Raw genomic sequence first — 16,207 nt, forward strand, 5'->3', positions numbered from 1 at the left:
AGCTCCTCACAGTTTTTTTTTTTTTTTAGTACAAGAGTTAGTAGGTAAATATTCATTTGAACGACAGCACACAATTATGTAATACAGTGAGAATAGAAAGGGGGGGCTGGGGAACCCGAAAAACTGCATTTATGACATCTATGACACACTCGAGCAAATGTTTGTTGTGTTATAAATATTTTTACTTCATCATCAGGAAATTAAGATATTTCTTTTTATATATATATATATATCTATATATATATATAGATATATATATATGATGTTACTGCATGTTTCAGCCCTCCATGTCATAAAAAATTATTCTGCCAAAAAAAAAAATAGTGGAGAATCAAGAAATATTATTCTTATTAGAAAGTTTTAAAAGTTGAATGTTAATTTGGCTAGACTAAAAATATTTTTAAGAATAAAATACAGACTGAAGTCATCATATTAAAATGGGAAAACAATTTCATTTGATCAGTGTACTTTTAATTTCACAAGAAAAATAGACTAATTTTGAAACTAAAGTAAAAAAAAAGTGGTAATTTTCAGACAACTGTTGAAATAACACACGTGAATTTCTTTTTCGTTTTTTTTTGATTGGGTGAAAATAAGTGAAAAAGTGTTTTCAATTTCTGACAATAAAATCTCAACATTAAAAGACAACTGTTTGAGAACTAAATTAAAAAAAAAAAATTTGTAACTTCACCAAAATCAAATTGTCATATTATTGGTATAAGATTCATGAAATTTAGTACTAAACCGAAATATTCCGAGACCAACTATCTTCATTTTCTGAGTAAAACGATATGAATAAAAAAATGAGCTCTCAATCGATCAAATAGATTTTTGTGTGTTTTACCATAATTCCCTGGCAATCTTTTTTTTTTTTTTTTTTTGGAGGCACGATTGTCCCATCAAGCGAAGGTCCCCCAACCCCGTGACAGAGCAACACGAGATTATAATCGCTTACGTCTTTTAAGATCGTACTTGTTTTGAAGGCCGCAGACTGTATATTAGCGGCAATTATTACGCCGCGGCTGCGCCCGTTTCCATACATTCATACGAGGGATTTGTGCAAAAAGGGAAGAATCCTCAGAACTTCACAAGTTTGTCTCTCCAACGCCAATTCATAAAAACGCACAAGCATTCAAATCTTGGCTTGTCTCCGTCCCCTCATTCGCATTCCGAAATTATTGTTTTTGGCGTTAAGTCGACGCCTGACATTTCTCCTTCTTTTTGCTCTTCTTCAGGAAGGAAGGCGTGCGGAACTTGTTCTTCTTCTTCTTCGTCTTGCTCTGGCACTCCGGGGTCTCGTTTTGAGCGCCCGTGGAGATGTCCAGCGATTCCGAAGCGCTCGCGCTCAACTTGGAAACCTCCAGGCTCAAGTCCTCATCCGGATCGGACAGGTGGTCTTTCCCGTTGGGTATCGAGTCTGTCGGTGAGTGCAGCACAATCAGAAAATAAAAGTAAAAATACATAATGTCACGAGATCAAAAACCCAACCGATATCCGAAATAATAACAATTGTCCAGAGTTTTGCCGATTATACGCCGATATAATCTTGCGTTCATATACATTCATGGCGACACTGGAAAACGCCTTTGGGTGGTTGTTGGCCTACCTAGCTTGGTTGGTGTCATGATGGGAGAGAGCGAGAGTGAGATTGTGGACCCATCGAACGTGGTCATCTCGTCCGCATCCGTTGCGTCTTCGTCTTCTGCAAACAGCACATTAATTCTTACATTTTTATCACCTTCTAATATGCTCACAATCCAGCCGTCACAACGTTCAGTAGATTTTTAAATAATGCTACTGGTCTACAGATCGCAGAATGGCTTCGGTCCTGAATAGATTTTTTTAAAGAAATGCTAGCAGACTAAGGTCAGTTCGTGGAGTTCAGAGTTCAAAGCAAACATGGTGAAGCAGCATTTAGCTGTTACGCTGCACACAAAAGGAATACGATGCCAACAGAAGTTAGCTCAACGTGTAAATTCTTTTCAGTCCAGTTTTAAAACTATGCTTTCAGAACATTTCTATAATCGCCCCCCCCCCAACCCCCCCCAAATCATGCACTTGTTCTGTACATTTTTGAAGTAGTTTTAGGAAGCTACTTTTACTTTCTCTGCTTTGCTTTTTAATGTCTTCCATTTGTTTACCTTTAAATGTTGTCTTTGGCCTATTGTTTGGATGTGAAGCACATTGAGTTAGCTTCTATGAAATGTGCTACATCAATAAAGCCGCTTTGCCTCGCCTATACTTAATCGTTGTAGATCCCAACTACAGCTTGCCTGTCATTTTATTTTCAGTGTCCTGCGGCATTGGGGGGTGGGATTAATTTTAGCAACCCCCTACTAAGATTTTGAATTGCATATAAATGCTACAAGATGGAAGAAAAGCACATGAAGAAAGTTCGGATTCCCCTGTTGTTTTTGAGACCAATTCAATCCTTTCTTGTGCGCACTCACACTTTGAAGTGGAAAAAACACAGCAGGTGGACATTTTTTTTTTTAAATAAGTACCGTCTTGGCCGAGTCGCTTCCGCTCCACCAGGCTCTTATACTCCTCGAGCACCTCCTCTGTCAGATGGTTGAAAGGATTGGGCGGAAGCGAGCGAGTGTGTTCCTCATCCTCCATGATGAAAGCCTGCACAAGAACGGGAGAGTGTCGGATTGCGCGAGGAGGAAACGTCACAAAACAACCAAAGAAAAAATGTGCACTCACTGGTCCTGGGATAGTGTCCACAACGATGCCCGCCAGTAAATGGGACTTGGGACCCGACGTCATCTGGTCGCCTCTGTGCTGCTCTTTTATCTGAATTAAAAGAGTGACAGTGGCGGTGTGACTTCGTGTTTAATGTCTATAACATCAAATCCGTTTTCCCCATTGAAATGAATGGAAATGCCACAAATGCGTTCCAACCTTACCAGTTTTTGTTACGTTTTTAATCAATAACAACGGCAATGTATTGTAGAAATGTAGTAAAGAATAATGAAAGAGAATGTATAGAAATAAACCATTCTTATAAAACGCAATTACTGTTCTGTGCATATTTAGGGGCGTGGCCTAGCGATTGACATCCAGAGCTAGAGTTGGCTTGGCATTGTGAGCATCTGGACCGACCGAGTTGTGGCCGACAGCAGCTCCTGGTGAGTGTTCTTATTTTGTATTTCTTTAGCCTAACAGCATGAACCGCCTGAGTCATTTTAGCTTGCTGTCACAACATAAAAAAAAAAAATTGCAATGGGATTGCTTCTTCATGTCTGTTTGAAATTAAGTCAAGTAGATTCTTGTTTGCCGAATGTTTGTTTCTGTTTTCAAAAATTGCTAAGCAACGACTTGGGCAACGCTGCACAATGACTCACCCGGTTCCTCTTGTGCAGCACTTCTGTGGGATCAGTGTTGAGGGGCACAAATTGGTTGGGATCTTCAATCTTAATGGGGGTGCCGATGCTTTTGCCCGGTTCGGATGACTTCATCCACTGAGAAACAAACAAATCATTTGAAAGCTGCACAACGGTAATTGGTGTTTGCTCCATTTTAAATACAAGACATTTTTGCCTCTCCTTTAGCCGAACTGTGTCGCTGTTGGAGTAATCGATTTAATTAGACGACACACACTGAGAGGTGTTTGGGGGGGGGGAAAAAAAAAAAAAAACAACCCACAAACAAAAACAGATCAAGAAGCGTTATTCCACCCCACCCTCCTATATTTTGTGCTTTGCACATCTGTCTCACAGCTGCGAAAGTTCTGTGTTCGAATCTTGGCACTGGGCTTTCTGTGTGGAGTTTGCATGTTCTCCACTTCCCTCCCACAACGAGAGCATACTTGTTTGGTTCGTGAAAAATTCCAAATTGTCTGACTGTCAGTTTGAAAGCTCGATTGGCTGAAGGCGCCCTGAGATTTTTCTGCCAACCGGTCAGTCCTGTGTGTACAGCTCGCCCTAATGAGAAGACAATACAGAATTTCCACAGTTGTCCACAAGATGGCAGGCTAATCCACAAGACCTCGTCCGTCCATTTTCTGTCGTGCTTCTTTCTCACTGTGTGAGGGTCGCTGGAATCTCTTTCAGCGGACTTTTGGGTGAGGGGCAAACGTACACAATGAACTGGCTGGCAGCCAAATGACACAGCTCATTCACACCTTTTGTCCGATTCACCCGCCTTTGTTTCCTCTCGTCTAGGTTATTGGCATTCTCAATGGTCTGGCCGCTCCACTTGAAGTCATTTTATTGTCCTGTTCCGTCAAGGCGGTCTGCCGACTTGCCTTTTACTTCACGTCCCTCACACGAGATTGAAAAAGTTGAAGGTGAGAGAGCCCGGCAGTCTGTTGCCCTCAAATTGTGAACATTTTTCAAAAGGCACTGACAAAACATAATTTGTTTAGGCAAGCATTCCAGTCAGACCCCCCACCCCCCACCCAGGAATTTTCAAAGTTGACAATATCCCGTGGGGGATATTACAGGAATGATGGGATTCATCGGAATGGATGTGAATGAACCAGAATTCTGCAAAATAAGAGGGAATTTAAATGTAGTTGACAGAAATCTACCTCAGCCAAATCCTGACTGAAATAACCAAAGTTCATTCAAGGACAGTTGAATGTGAAGAAAGGGTTGAACAAAAATGCAACCCGAAGAAGCTCGAGGGAAGATGCTTCTTTTAGTAACTACGTTGAATCAAGCCTTTTGGAGGCAGAGAGGCTCTTTTCTTTAGCATTCTGAATGGGCCTTTGTTGGAATTTTTGCATGGTGGGGGATAATTTTTGTTCCTTTTTTTAATTGAATGGCTTGGAACTGGGGAAAGAGTAATACTTTATTCAACATTTATGTTTCACCCGAGTAAGACTCAAATCAAATCAAATGCAGCATGCTTACTTCTGGACCGCACACTCGACTTCAACCTGCAATCTCCCCGCAGGAATGCCTGAGCCAAGACTCAAACCCAGAACCTCTCGACTTGGAGGCAGAGGCGCTACCCGCTGCTTCATCGTGCCCAACATCCCTCATCAAAAGGTATGCATGTAGACTCCACCCACCATCGTTTTGGTTCTGGGGCTGACGTCTCCGCTGGGCGAGCGTTCGGGCACGTTCACCCTCAAGTAGCTGTTGGGCGATGTCAGCCAGCGCGTCCGCTCCCGCTGCTGCCTCTGCGCCATAAACTTGAAGGGGCTACGCAGGCCCGCCGCCTCGCCGTCGTCGTCCGATGGGATCGCGGACACCGTGGCGGGGATTTCCACGTCGTTCTTGGATCGGGGCTTTTCTCGGACGATGGGGTTTCTGTACGAGTGGCCTGTTCTGTATCCCTGCGGAGAAACCAAAGTTGAACGTCGGGCCGGTTATTCCCTCAAGGGCCTTTCACAAATAAACGGAGTAGAAGTCATTACAAGGATGCTCGTCAAACTGTCGTCACGTTTCGGAATATTAAAACACCACATATACCCCCTGGTGTCAAACTCAAGGCCTGGGGGCCAGATCCGGCCCGCCAGGTCATTTTATGTGGCCCGCAAAAGCAAATCATGTGTGTCAACTTGTCCCGAAATGTCAAATTGTAATGTGTAATAAATATTGTTGAGATTTTGCAATAATAACTGAACAAATTATTATAATTGACTTGAAAAATAGTAATCTATTAATTTGTGTACATTTAATCATTTTGTGGTTTCACTGTCATAACGGCCCTCCGAGGGAAGACGTAACTCCGAATTTTCCTGCGACTAAAATGAGTTTGACACCCCTGAGATATGCGGTCAAATATAAAAGGATTTTTCCTGACATTTCTAATGTACCAGGAAACATGTGTGGTAGAAAATATTGAAAATATGTCTTGTGTAGATTGAATGAAATCAGACAGGGTGTCTACACTGTGCTAAGCGCTTTCTTTTTCAACTACCTTTTACCTAGAAATACTGCCGCATCATTCTTAAAATATTCTCTGCTCCTTCCTTATGTCCTTTGTACACTGTAAGGGACGTCTGGCCATTTGAACTACAGCTGAAAATGAAAATATGAAGTCGGTTTCCTACTTTGGATGTTAACAGTTGAGATTTTGGAGGCGGTGTGTCATCTCCACAGCTGCAGTGATAAATCATCTTCATGCGACAGGACGTAACGCTATCCTCTAACCACCTGAGCCGTTGGCTATGCCGAAGGCATCGATAAGTCTCTTGAGCAGTCACTAAATCCCATGCAGCAACAGGGCACGCTAAATCTAGTCCCTTAAGCGACTGCGAGGTCGCTTAGTTGGGCTGCTTCCACCCGTTGTTAGCTTTGTCATCTGGTGCCTATGCCTGCAAAGGTGGGCGGACGGCTCCCTGCAGCTGCAGCCCACTCAACTGCCTCGGCTGTCCATCAGTAGCGCACGAGTACAGATGGAACCGACCATTAGGTGGGAGTAAATACGCCCGCCGAAAAGATTCACTCACGAGGTTGTCCAGCATCCTCATCAGGGACTCGAATTCGGCCTCTCCCACTTTCCACTTGAAGTCGTTGCTCACGGGCACCCCGGCAGAGGCCACTCCCTGCGTAAGAGGTTTGAATTTCTCTTTGTCCAGGAGCAGCAGGTTGTCCACGCCGCCCGAGCACGCCAACGCCTGCACCTAAAAGCGAGTCGGACCACAATGAACTGGTGACATGTCACAGAAGACATCGATTTGATGAGAGTGGAGGCCACATTTTGAGTAAAAACAGTCGCAAGGTAGGTCCAAGCGAGCATACATCAAAACAATTCTGTCACTGTCCAAATACTGGCGTCCCTCACTGTGCTGTCATGACGTCATTCAATGTACCTGAATTTCACACGCTTGCTGTGAGTGGTACATGTAGTGGAAGGCTTCATCTACGGTTTCTCCCAAAGCAAGCAACCCGTGGTTCCTTAGCATCATCACCTGGAAAATACAACAGAAATTATTTCAACCCAAATGCAGACTGGATGTTGAGTTTGTAATATGAGGACTTTTTCATTTTTAACTCCACAAGTTTAAGTCGAAAAGGTGAAGTCAACCCCCAAATTTTCTTGACAATAGTATAAGAAAAACCTTTATTTGTCACAATGGAGAAATTCCCAATTTACAGCAGCAAAATTATGAAAGGGAGAAGTAGAAGAACAAGACGCATATAAATAAATATAAATTATAAAATATAAATAGAAGCATACAGTATTAAAAATGGGTGAGTGCGAGTGAGTCCAGTTCTATGCAACTCCACTAGTTGAAACACGGCATTTTCTTGGGGCTCAGGTAACGAACAATCACCGCTCACCTTTTTTCCGAATCTGAGCCACGGTTGGTTGTTTTATATATATTTTAATATGATGAAAATAACTCAAAGTATGACAAAAATAAAATATTTTTATGAGATACAGCTCGTAATGTTCCGAGATTAGGTAATAAAAGACCTGTATCGCAAATACTCACTTCCTGTGGCATTTTTATTATTGCAGGTGGCAGTAGTGTAGAAATTGAACTGACTGAAAGAAAAATAAGGTAGCCAAAAGGCAGAATTCTCGATAGAGCTCTTTGTAATGGATCTCATTAGATGGCGCAGGTGTACCTGGTGTGACTGGAGAGGTAAAGCAGCTGTCGAAAGCTGTGGAAAAAAAGCCCCTTTCACTAATGGAGTCTCTCAACTTGACAGTACCTTGGCAGTGGGTCCCAGAGCCTTCTGAAACTCCACCTTCTCTTCTTGATTATCCAGGCTGCCATGGTAACCGAAGCAGCTCACGTCTCCGAGGAGCAAGGCCTCCTGGGAAATTGGCAGGATTCCGCACTTCATGGAGGACACCTGTTAGCATAAACAACACGGCTTCAGCGCCACCGCGTCGAAACAGAGACACGTTTGTGCTGTCACATAAAAAGCCTTGCCGGTCACGTCCGTCGCATGCTGTGAATTTTACGGCCTGGCTTTAAAGTTTATGGCAAAAAAACGACATTAAAGAGCATCACGGCGAGCCCCTAAGCGGTAGCTGAGCCCCGCGGGCGACTCACGGCAGCCGTAGCGGGCGTGTGTACGTGGACGATGCATTTCAAGTCGGGCCGCATGGCGTAGATGGCGGCATGAGGGGCGAATCCAAAGTGGTCGATGCCCAAGTCGGTTGTGCCTTGGTCCACTACGTCGCCGATCATGTTCACTTTCACCTGAAACAAAACCTCAGCGTCAAACAAAACGGCATGTATTTTGGCTTCCGAAATGCCTTTACACAGTGAACAATGGTAAAAGCATAAAATGGAGGGAAAACACGACAAATATAGTGTCTATCTTGCATGTGCCTTTAAGAGGCGGGGCCTGGTGTGCTCGCACATGACATCGGCGAGTCTGCGGTTGAACGTCTGAGCGCTGTGGCCGACAGGCGCTTTTGCGCGAGCACGCATGTTGGGTTTTCGTGATCTAAATGAGCGGCTGAAAAGTACATTGGCGACTGTAGTTCTCCTTTCCCACATTGCGAGGGCATTTCAGTCAATAGTTATACTGTAAAAACTCAATTGCTTAAAAATCCCTATTACTGCGGCACTTAACCATGAATGTAGTGGGGTATACAAATGCCTGCCCATCCGTCGAGTGTGCAACTACATCCAAGTAAAACTTTTCTTGTTGCTGCTCTGTACTTCTACCCCAACAAAGTCGCAAAAGAGTAGCCGCTCGCTTTGTCAAATGCCCGGTCGTCGTGGCAACAAAAGGCGTACTCTGAATTTGCCAGACGTGAATCAGAGTGAGACATGAGGATATTAGGTGTGCTGTAATTCTTACTACTTACAATTTCGATTCACTTACCAAAGTGGCAGCGGTGACCTCGGCAAAAGACAGACCTCTTGGGCTGATCAGGACATGGTCCTGCTCCTTGTTGACACGCACCTTAGATGAAAAGAATCACGGCTTCAATTAAAAAAACGCTAGCTAACCTCATTCGGGTTTCGATCATGCGGCAGAGTTTTTGAAATCCAGAAAGCATTCATTATTTCTTCGACTTTAGCAGTCCTTAATGTGCTCAAAAATGGTAGCGAGCGACGGTGGTATATTTCTTATATATAGCGTGGTAAAATATGTATCATGTTGCCGTCTGAAGGTCAAGTAATTAATGTTTGAAGGCGAGGAGATGTGCAAAACTTCACAGTTGCCTTTGAAAAGAGAGATTTACATCTCCGGTGCTGCATCGCAAGTCGCGTGTTCATCAAAGAATTTCTAATTCAGTTAGATACGTCGATATTCTATAAATTCCGAGGGAGAAAAACGTTTTAAAACATGAAGGGCACGATGTCTGTGGCGCCAAATTCATCCATCTGTCGATAGCGTTGTGCTTTTTTTTTTCCCTTGAAAAATAAATGGCAATAGGATCTGTCATTGCTCTCTGATATATGAGATTATTTTATGAGCGAAAGCATATTTTTTTAAAATTCACTTAAGTTCCTAAAAGAGGACATACTATGGGATGCACTTGACTTTTTAATGACTTGTAACAAACGGTTGCATCTCTGTGAGTGCCTGCCCTCGCCCATCAAGTGTGAAATTAAACAACCGAGTACATTTTTATGTTAGCCAGCTGTCCTGCGTTTTCCGAAAATACAACTCGACAAATTTTCTTTTCTTTTCATGGCCAGACTAAGCAGATCTGCAGTGCTCGGCGCAGGGTAACATTAGCGAACAGTATTTGGTTCAATTGTCAACACTGAGTCAGGGGACATTTGTGTTCGGCGGTGTGTCCACTGCATGCGCAATATACACAGATCGGCGACACTAATTGGCACTGCAGTGGCGCGTCCACAAATGAAGATGTCTATCATTCTGTTTTTTTTTTCCCCCCCTGGTCTCTTTCTATACGCCTTCTCCTCAAGATTCTGCGCAATTTTGCTACAGGAAGCCGCTCCCCAAGCTTCAACATTCTCGCCCCGTCGCTGGTCGCCATAGTAACGAAAGCTCAGAACTGCCCCCTCAAAAAGCGTAACTTCAGGTGGAGCACAGAAGTGGAATTTAAGTGTCCTGTTTTTATTTTTTTTTTGTCCGCTTTGACTGAAGAACGTCAGATACCTTTTTTTAAGCCACACGAGAACTTAAAAAAAAAAAAATCCAACACTAAAATGTTTCATATGCCTCATAAGCAGGCCGGCCGTTTGTTTTTCCTTTCCCCCTCTTTTACGTAGATAATGTGACAATACCCATCACATGTGATACAATTGTTATCAATAGCAAAGGATCATCAACAGGAAATGGCCTGAGACAGAACCGCACCCCACAATAGTAAATCAACTAGTGGAGCATGAATTGAATGTTCTGAATGTGTGGAGGGGGAAAAAAAAACCCCACAGATACACATGCACACAAAAGAACGTCGCATCTCCCTTTAAGCCTTCATGGTGGTGCCGGAGAACATCTCATGAAGACGGAGAGACGTGCAGGGGATGTCAACACTCACGGTGATGTAGGAACTGGTGAAACGAGCCCAGCCGAAAAGGTCAACGAGCCTATAGAGGCTGGCCAGCTTGCAGCGGCTCGGTTTCTCGCCTTTGGCAAAGGATGGCGACTCGGCGGCGTACAAGTCATTGATGGGGGACACCATTCCCAAGCCTGCAACGGGACGGCACATCATCCGGTAAGGAGTTTGCATTTAACTACACTTGCAGACATAACAAGGATGTTTACAGGCTTTGCCTTCACCGCTGATCAAGTTAAAGGCTCCCTCGGGGAGCATGTGAACCTTAAAAAAGGCTTTCCAAAAATTCCCAGTGAGGATATTTTGGACCGCGCGGCCATATAAGGCTATTTAACGATGCCATCTCTTACAGGCACTTAAGCTTTTTAAAAGGGCAAAGCCTGCTTTGACTTCACAGGCATTTTCCTAACATTAAGGCGTTTAACGTAAAGACAAACAAGGTGATCTCAGCTGGAAGAAGCTGACATTAAAACATGAGGCCCAGAGGCAAAAAAAAAAAAGGAACTAGAAAACTTTACTAGAATAAAGTGTTCTTCACAAAGTAGGAAGAAGATATGTTTTTTAGTACTGTCGCTCCATAGTTTTGATTACTAGCATTAAGCTCGCGAGTTAACTACCGACAAAAAAGAATTTGTGTATTTGAATACACAGGGTTGTGCAATTCTTTTTGAGATGTGCTTAGTTTTACAGTAAATAGGTTCCCTTTTTTTTAAAAGGCTATACAGTGGTACCTCTACTTGCGAAATTAATTGGTTCTGGAAGAGATTTCGTAACGAGAAAACTTTGTAAGGTGTAGACGTGTTTTCCATGTTAATGCCCTAATCCGTTCCAAGGCCCCTTAAAATTCAGACACAAATGTTTTCTAAAGCATAAAAATGCATCAAAATATGGAACAAATACACGTTACAATTAGATTATTGCACAATAAACGAGAGTTGTGCACAATGTAAAAAACAAAGAATAAAGAATAAAAATGATTTCATGTTCTCTCTCAGAAGTGTTTTTTGCCTGGCATTTTGTAAAGAACTGATCCAAGGACGTTTACTTTTGTCGGCTTTTAACAATCCTTCGAAAGTGTCCAAGGCAAACATCAGCATAGTGAGTGATCGCCCGACTGGTGAACACTTTTTCTGGGTGCCCATACAGTATTTTTACCTTTCGTATCTTGAAATTTCTTTCGTAACAAGTGGCAATATTTTCCTGTTGAGGCGTTTCGTAAATTGAAAATTCCGTATGAAGAGACGTTCGTAAGTAGAGGTACTGTACCACTGCATCTGTGTGGCCCAGTACCAAGGTCGTCGGGGACCATTGCTTTAAGACACGCTTAAACAACTCCAGAAAATGGATGTCTTATCATTCCTTATCGCTAGTTGGTATAGATGCTGACATTCGGACTTCTTCCACAATAAAAGTCACATAAACAATTGCCTGCAATTGCTGCCCCCAGAAACTCTGCTAATATAATTAGCATTCCAAACTACTGCGATTCACTTGCTCGAGCGGTCATGTGGGTTTGCTTCATGGAAACACTGACAATGCCCTCCACAACTTTTCTGCTGTTTCACGCTGACAAGAACGAGCAGATTCATTTGGAGCGCACAAGCACTCACTGATCGGTGACGTCAAGGGCCCGGCCCCTCCCACCGTGCTGGCCATGACCAGGTCGGCTATCTGCCTCAGGGCCAGGAGACCTGTTGGGTTGTTGCCCTTGGTCATCTGGTCCTGAATCAGGCCTTCCAGCTCATCTTTGAACACCTGCAAAACCAAATCAGAGTCATTATGCTGTGTTGGAGCTCTGTAATCCCTGTGGCTCATTTATACGCTCTTCTTATTACAAGTCACAAATCTCGAAAAAGCTCTTTGTGCAAGCGCCGCATGGGCCGACGGTGGTGCCGTTTGTTATTTTAGCCCGGCTTTTTTACTTTCTCCCCCATGCAGGGGGGCCTGCGAATCTCCGAGCCGCGATGTGTTTGTCAGCCCAGCGCCAGCATTCTGCTTCATTCGAGCGCCGTAACCATGGCGATGAGATAAGTTCTACTTGTTAGGGCCTGTTACGCAATCGTTGAGGAGTGTGGGCTCGATTTATTTGTATGCACTCAGCTGGCATGTGTTCACTGTGCCTCTTTGAACCGAGCTGCCGAGCTTCCTTTCCGGTCCCTTTTCCATCTTATAGCCCAATGCGACGTTCAACAAAGTTGAATTGATTCATGGGATCGATTTTAAATGCACAGTTTAAATTACAATCCATATCCATACCACTCATTTTTCATAAGGCTCTAAATGTGCAATATCATGCATATGAACAATTTCATCCGGGGCGAGACTACTGAGACAATCTCTGTATTCGGCAATGGACCCGACAGCTTCTTGTTTACTTTCAAACTTGTGATCATGGCCTCTCTCCAGAATTAATGTGACGTATAACCTGCACAACACAAGTGAACTGTAAACAACTGAAATAATGTGGTTGCACAAATGTGCACCCGCTGATAATAGTCAAGAATCGCCCATCATTTCAAGTGCCTCTGATTAACCTTAAATAAAGTTCAGATGTTCTAGTAGGCTTTTCCTGTGCACCCTCTGATAATAATTGGGGAAGTGGCTGTGTTCAACATTCACCATTCAGATTCAAATTTACGTTAAACGGGAATCGGCCATCATTTCAAGTGCCTCTGATTAACCTCAAATAAAGTTCAGATGTTCTAGTAGGCTTTTCCTGACGTGTTTTTTGCTTTCTAGCTGAGGCCTGACACTCAACAATTTCATCTATATATGCTCTGTAATTGACATTTGCCCAAAGTCAGTCAAGATAAGCTCCAGCTCCCTTGAGCAGGATAAACGGAATAAAAAATTGTATTTGTATATTGAATCCATTCAGAATAAGTGCAGGTGTACCTAATGTTGTGACCAGTAGGTGAAACGGGTTTCACACTCTCTTTACGGACTACATACTGGACTCTGCAGGATGTGGGTGACCCTCTTCTTCTGCTCCATCATGTTGAAGTCCTGCCTCAAGTCTGGAGACATGGCTCGGCTGCGGAGGTTGTCCGGGTCGGTCTCGCAATAGCGTTCCTTGGAGTCATTGCTGGACAGGGACAGGGTCAGTGAGCCTGCCAACTGCCTCACCTCCACCAGACTCATCCTCCAGCAGAGCCTCTTCTATCACCGCCCGCCTCCTACGCTTCCTCTTGAATCTGACAATGGTACCCAAAAAAAAAACACAATCAAGGGAGCTTTTTCACAGTCAGGCTGTCTAGGCAACAGGCGCAATGATGACTCATGTAACAACTGGGATTTAAACCAGTAATTTCCAACTGCATTAGTGTTCAGTGAGAGATCATCAGGTGTGCTGCAGGAAATGAAACAGTTTCACTTAATCTGTAAAAATAATAAATAAATAAAAATTATCTATGGCTATCTATCTTGGCTACGGTCACATGCAAACTTCACACCGGAAGCCCAGATTCTAAACCCCAACCTTAGAACTGTGAGGCAGATGTGCTAACCACTCTCTCACCATATTATTTATTCACTTCAAATAAGATATATTTGTTCAACTACCTATGCCAGCGATTTACCCTGACAGGCAGAACAACTGAATGTTGTTCCCTAGAAAGCAGAAGGTCCAGTAAATCATTTGATGTGTTTTTGTTTGGTAGTGCACCTTGTGTTTGCCTTACTTTTGATAAAAGTTGGGAAACAAGAGTACCACAAAATGGAAGTCATCATCATACTGTCCCTTGGATTTCTCAACACTCTACATCACCCCCCTCCCCGCCTCCTTTTTTTTTTTTTTACAAATAGGGTGGGAGGGAAAGCGCCTTGCATTCTTAAGCCAAGAGTAGTTAACAGTAAACAAAAAGAGCTTTTTGCCCCCTCATTTTTGTAAATGAGCCACTTTGAATAGCAGTTAGCACCTTTGGGGCTACCTGGATGTGGGGGGTGGAGGGATACACAAAAATACAGACAGTACATCACAACCGCGACTATTTCTATCATTAAGTAGTTCCCAAAGACAAATAAAATCCCCCTGCGTAGCTTTAGCGACGTTTTGTGTTCGAATAAAACCAACTCTCACCATATTATTTATTCACTTCAAATAAGATATATTTGTTCAACTATCTACGCCAGCAATTTACCCTGACAGGCAGAACAACTGAATGTTATTCCCTAGAAAGCAGAAGGTACAGTATATCATTTGATGTGTTTTTGTTTGGTAGTGCACCTTGTGTTTGCCTTACTTTTGATAAAAGTTGGGAAACAAGAGTACCACAAAATGGAAGTCATCATCATACTGTCCCTTGGATTTCTCAACACTCTACATCACCCCCCTCCCCGCCTCCTTTTTTTTTTTTTTACAAATAGGGTGGGAGGGAAAGCGCCTTGCATTCTTAAGCCAAGAGTAGTTAACAGTAAACAAAAAGAGCTTTTTTCCCCCTCATTTTTGTAAATGAGCCACTTTGAATAGCAGTTAGCACCTTTGGGGCTACCTGGATGTGGGGGGTGGAGGGATACACAAAAATACAGACAGTACATCACAACCGCGACTATTTCTATCATTAAGTAGTTCCCAAAGACAAATAAAATCCCCCTGCGTAGCTTTAGCGACATTTTGTGTTCGAATAAAACCAAACTCGATCATCATCAGTAGAATCACTATGAAGTCATCGTGAAAAGCAAACAGCTAACCCACTGCGAGAACACTTTCCCCAAAAGTTACCTCAAGAGTTCTCCGGACGGCGTGGAGTCTATTCTCGCCCCCACACACACAAAAAGAGAAAATGCGCTCCAAAAAGGTTGATTAAAGTAAGACAGGTAGATTTTAGTCCGATTGTGGATACATTGCGCACACTATCCAGAAGCAGCAGAGTGGCGACCGCGCGTAGCGGAGAGACGGAGGGAGGTCGGCGGGGAGGGTGGCTGAGGATGTGGGTGAGTGGGTGGGTGTGAGTGGTGAAAAAAAAAAGAAAAAAGGAAAAAAAAGGAAAAGTGACCACGTGACCTGACTTCATCCACCCACGAGGCCTCCTCGGAAACTACGAACAAATGGCGGCCACAACACTTCCATACGACTGCGGTACAAGTCCCAACCCCAGTCCAGAAGCGAGGTACTAAATAGTCCCTTCTCCCAGTTCTGGTTGTTTCGTAGAAAGGGTTCTGTCAGTCGTCATCTGTACCTGTGGGTAAAAAACAAAAAACAAAAAAGGACGTTTCGCTTCTCTCACAGAAGCTTCGTCAGCGGTAGACAACCCTGAAGTACAGATTTTGATTCATATTTACAGTATTGGAATACGTTGATGTATGTTGCTGCTGTATACTGCTTGAACCCAGTGAACAAACTTGGTGTCCGCTTAATGTTCATTATCTTTGGCATACCGCAGAGAAAGGACAGGGAGAGTTGGTAGATAATTTGTGTGACTTTATTAACAGAAATATTTCAATTGATGTTAATTTGTCTTGAAATAAAGTTGTTGTTTTTTTTTTCTACCACAGCTCCATTTTGGATCTGGTGGGGCACTGTTGCCAACATGTCAGCGTGAAAAGCACGTCAATGCAAAACAGCGGCTGGTAAAGTTGCATTCATCTTTGACTTCGTTCTCTGCAGCAAAGGTTTGGAATAATGGCAAGGTATTTCATTGATTTGGATGTCCATTGCCGCAGTTGCTTTGAAAAAGTGTTTTCGAAGCTAGAAAACACGGCCCTGTGTACCTTAATGTTTTCACTAGCTGACACAAACTCAAAATAATGACCCGATTTCTACCTTGCGAATGCAAATATTTCTCCTTTTGGTGTTCATTTTCAT

At 43.3% G+C, this 16,207-nt stretch overlaps 1 protein-coding gene across 2 annotated transcripts; it reads right to left on the reverse strand.

The window, feature by feature from the left end:
• Positions 1 to 678: 678 nt before the first annotated feature.
• On the reverse strand, positions 679 to 15,306 carry add3b (adducin 3 (gamma) b). Of its 2 annotated transcripts, none has more exons than XM_019860229.1 (15): positions 15,125 to 15,306; positions 13,357 to 13,598; positions 12,015 to 12,159; positions 10,387 to 10,538; positions 8,751 to 8,831; positions 7,967 to 8,116; positions 7,620 to 7,763; positions 6,770 to 6,868; positions 6,407 to 6,580; positions 5,021 to 5,287; positions 3,348 to 3,464; positions 2,707 to 2,796; positions 2,505 to 2,628; positions 1,607 to 1,699; positions 679 to 1,417 (listed from the first exon to the last, which is right to left on the reverse strand). In XM_019860229.1, the coding sequence occupies exons 2-15, from the start codon at positions 13,543 to 13,545 to the stop codon at positions 1,191 to 1,193; spliced, it is 2,052 nt and encodes a 683-aa protein (XP_019715788.1). In that variant the 5' UTR covers positions 13,546 to 13,598; positions 15,125 to 15,306; the 3' UTR covers positions 679 to 1,190. The 2 variants fall into 2 exon arrangements, with proteins under 2 accessions (XP_019715788.1, XP_019715787.1); XM_019860228.1 differs by having other exon boundaries at positions 1,607 to 1,702; positions 15,125 to 15,305.
• Between the last annotated feature and the right edge of the window lie 901 nt (positions 15,307 to 16,207).

Source organism: Hippocampus comes, unplaced genomic scaffold (assembly GCF_001891065.2).
Source record: "Hippocampus comes isolate QL1 unplaced genomic scaffold, H_comes_QL1_v1.1 scaffold39, whole genome shotgun sequence".
NCBI classification, from domain to species: Eukaryota; Metazoa; Chordata; class Actinopteri; order Syngnathiformes; family Syngnathidae; genus Hippocampus; species Hippocampus comes.

What these genes read in the sequence shown, in the direction of transcription:
- add3b (XM_019860228.1), bottom strand. Translation starts at nt 13,545, where the DNA reads ATGAGTCTGGTGGAGGTGAGGCAGTTGGCAGGCTCACTGACCCTGTCC. An exon ending in CCCACATCCTGCAGAGTCCA is followed by an intron (nt 12,160 to 13,356) that starts GTATGTAGTCCG and finishes TTGGTTTTGCAG; the next exon opens with GTGTTCAAAGATGAGCTGGA. An exon ending in TGGACACTATCCCAGGACCA is followed by an intron (nt 2,629 to 2,706) that starts GTGAGTGCACAT and finishes GTTCTTGTGCAG; the next exon opens with GCTTTCATCATGGAGGATGA.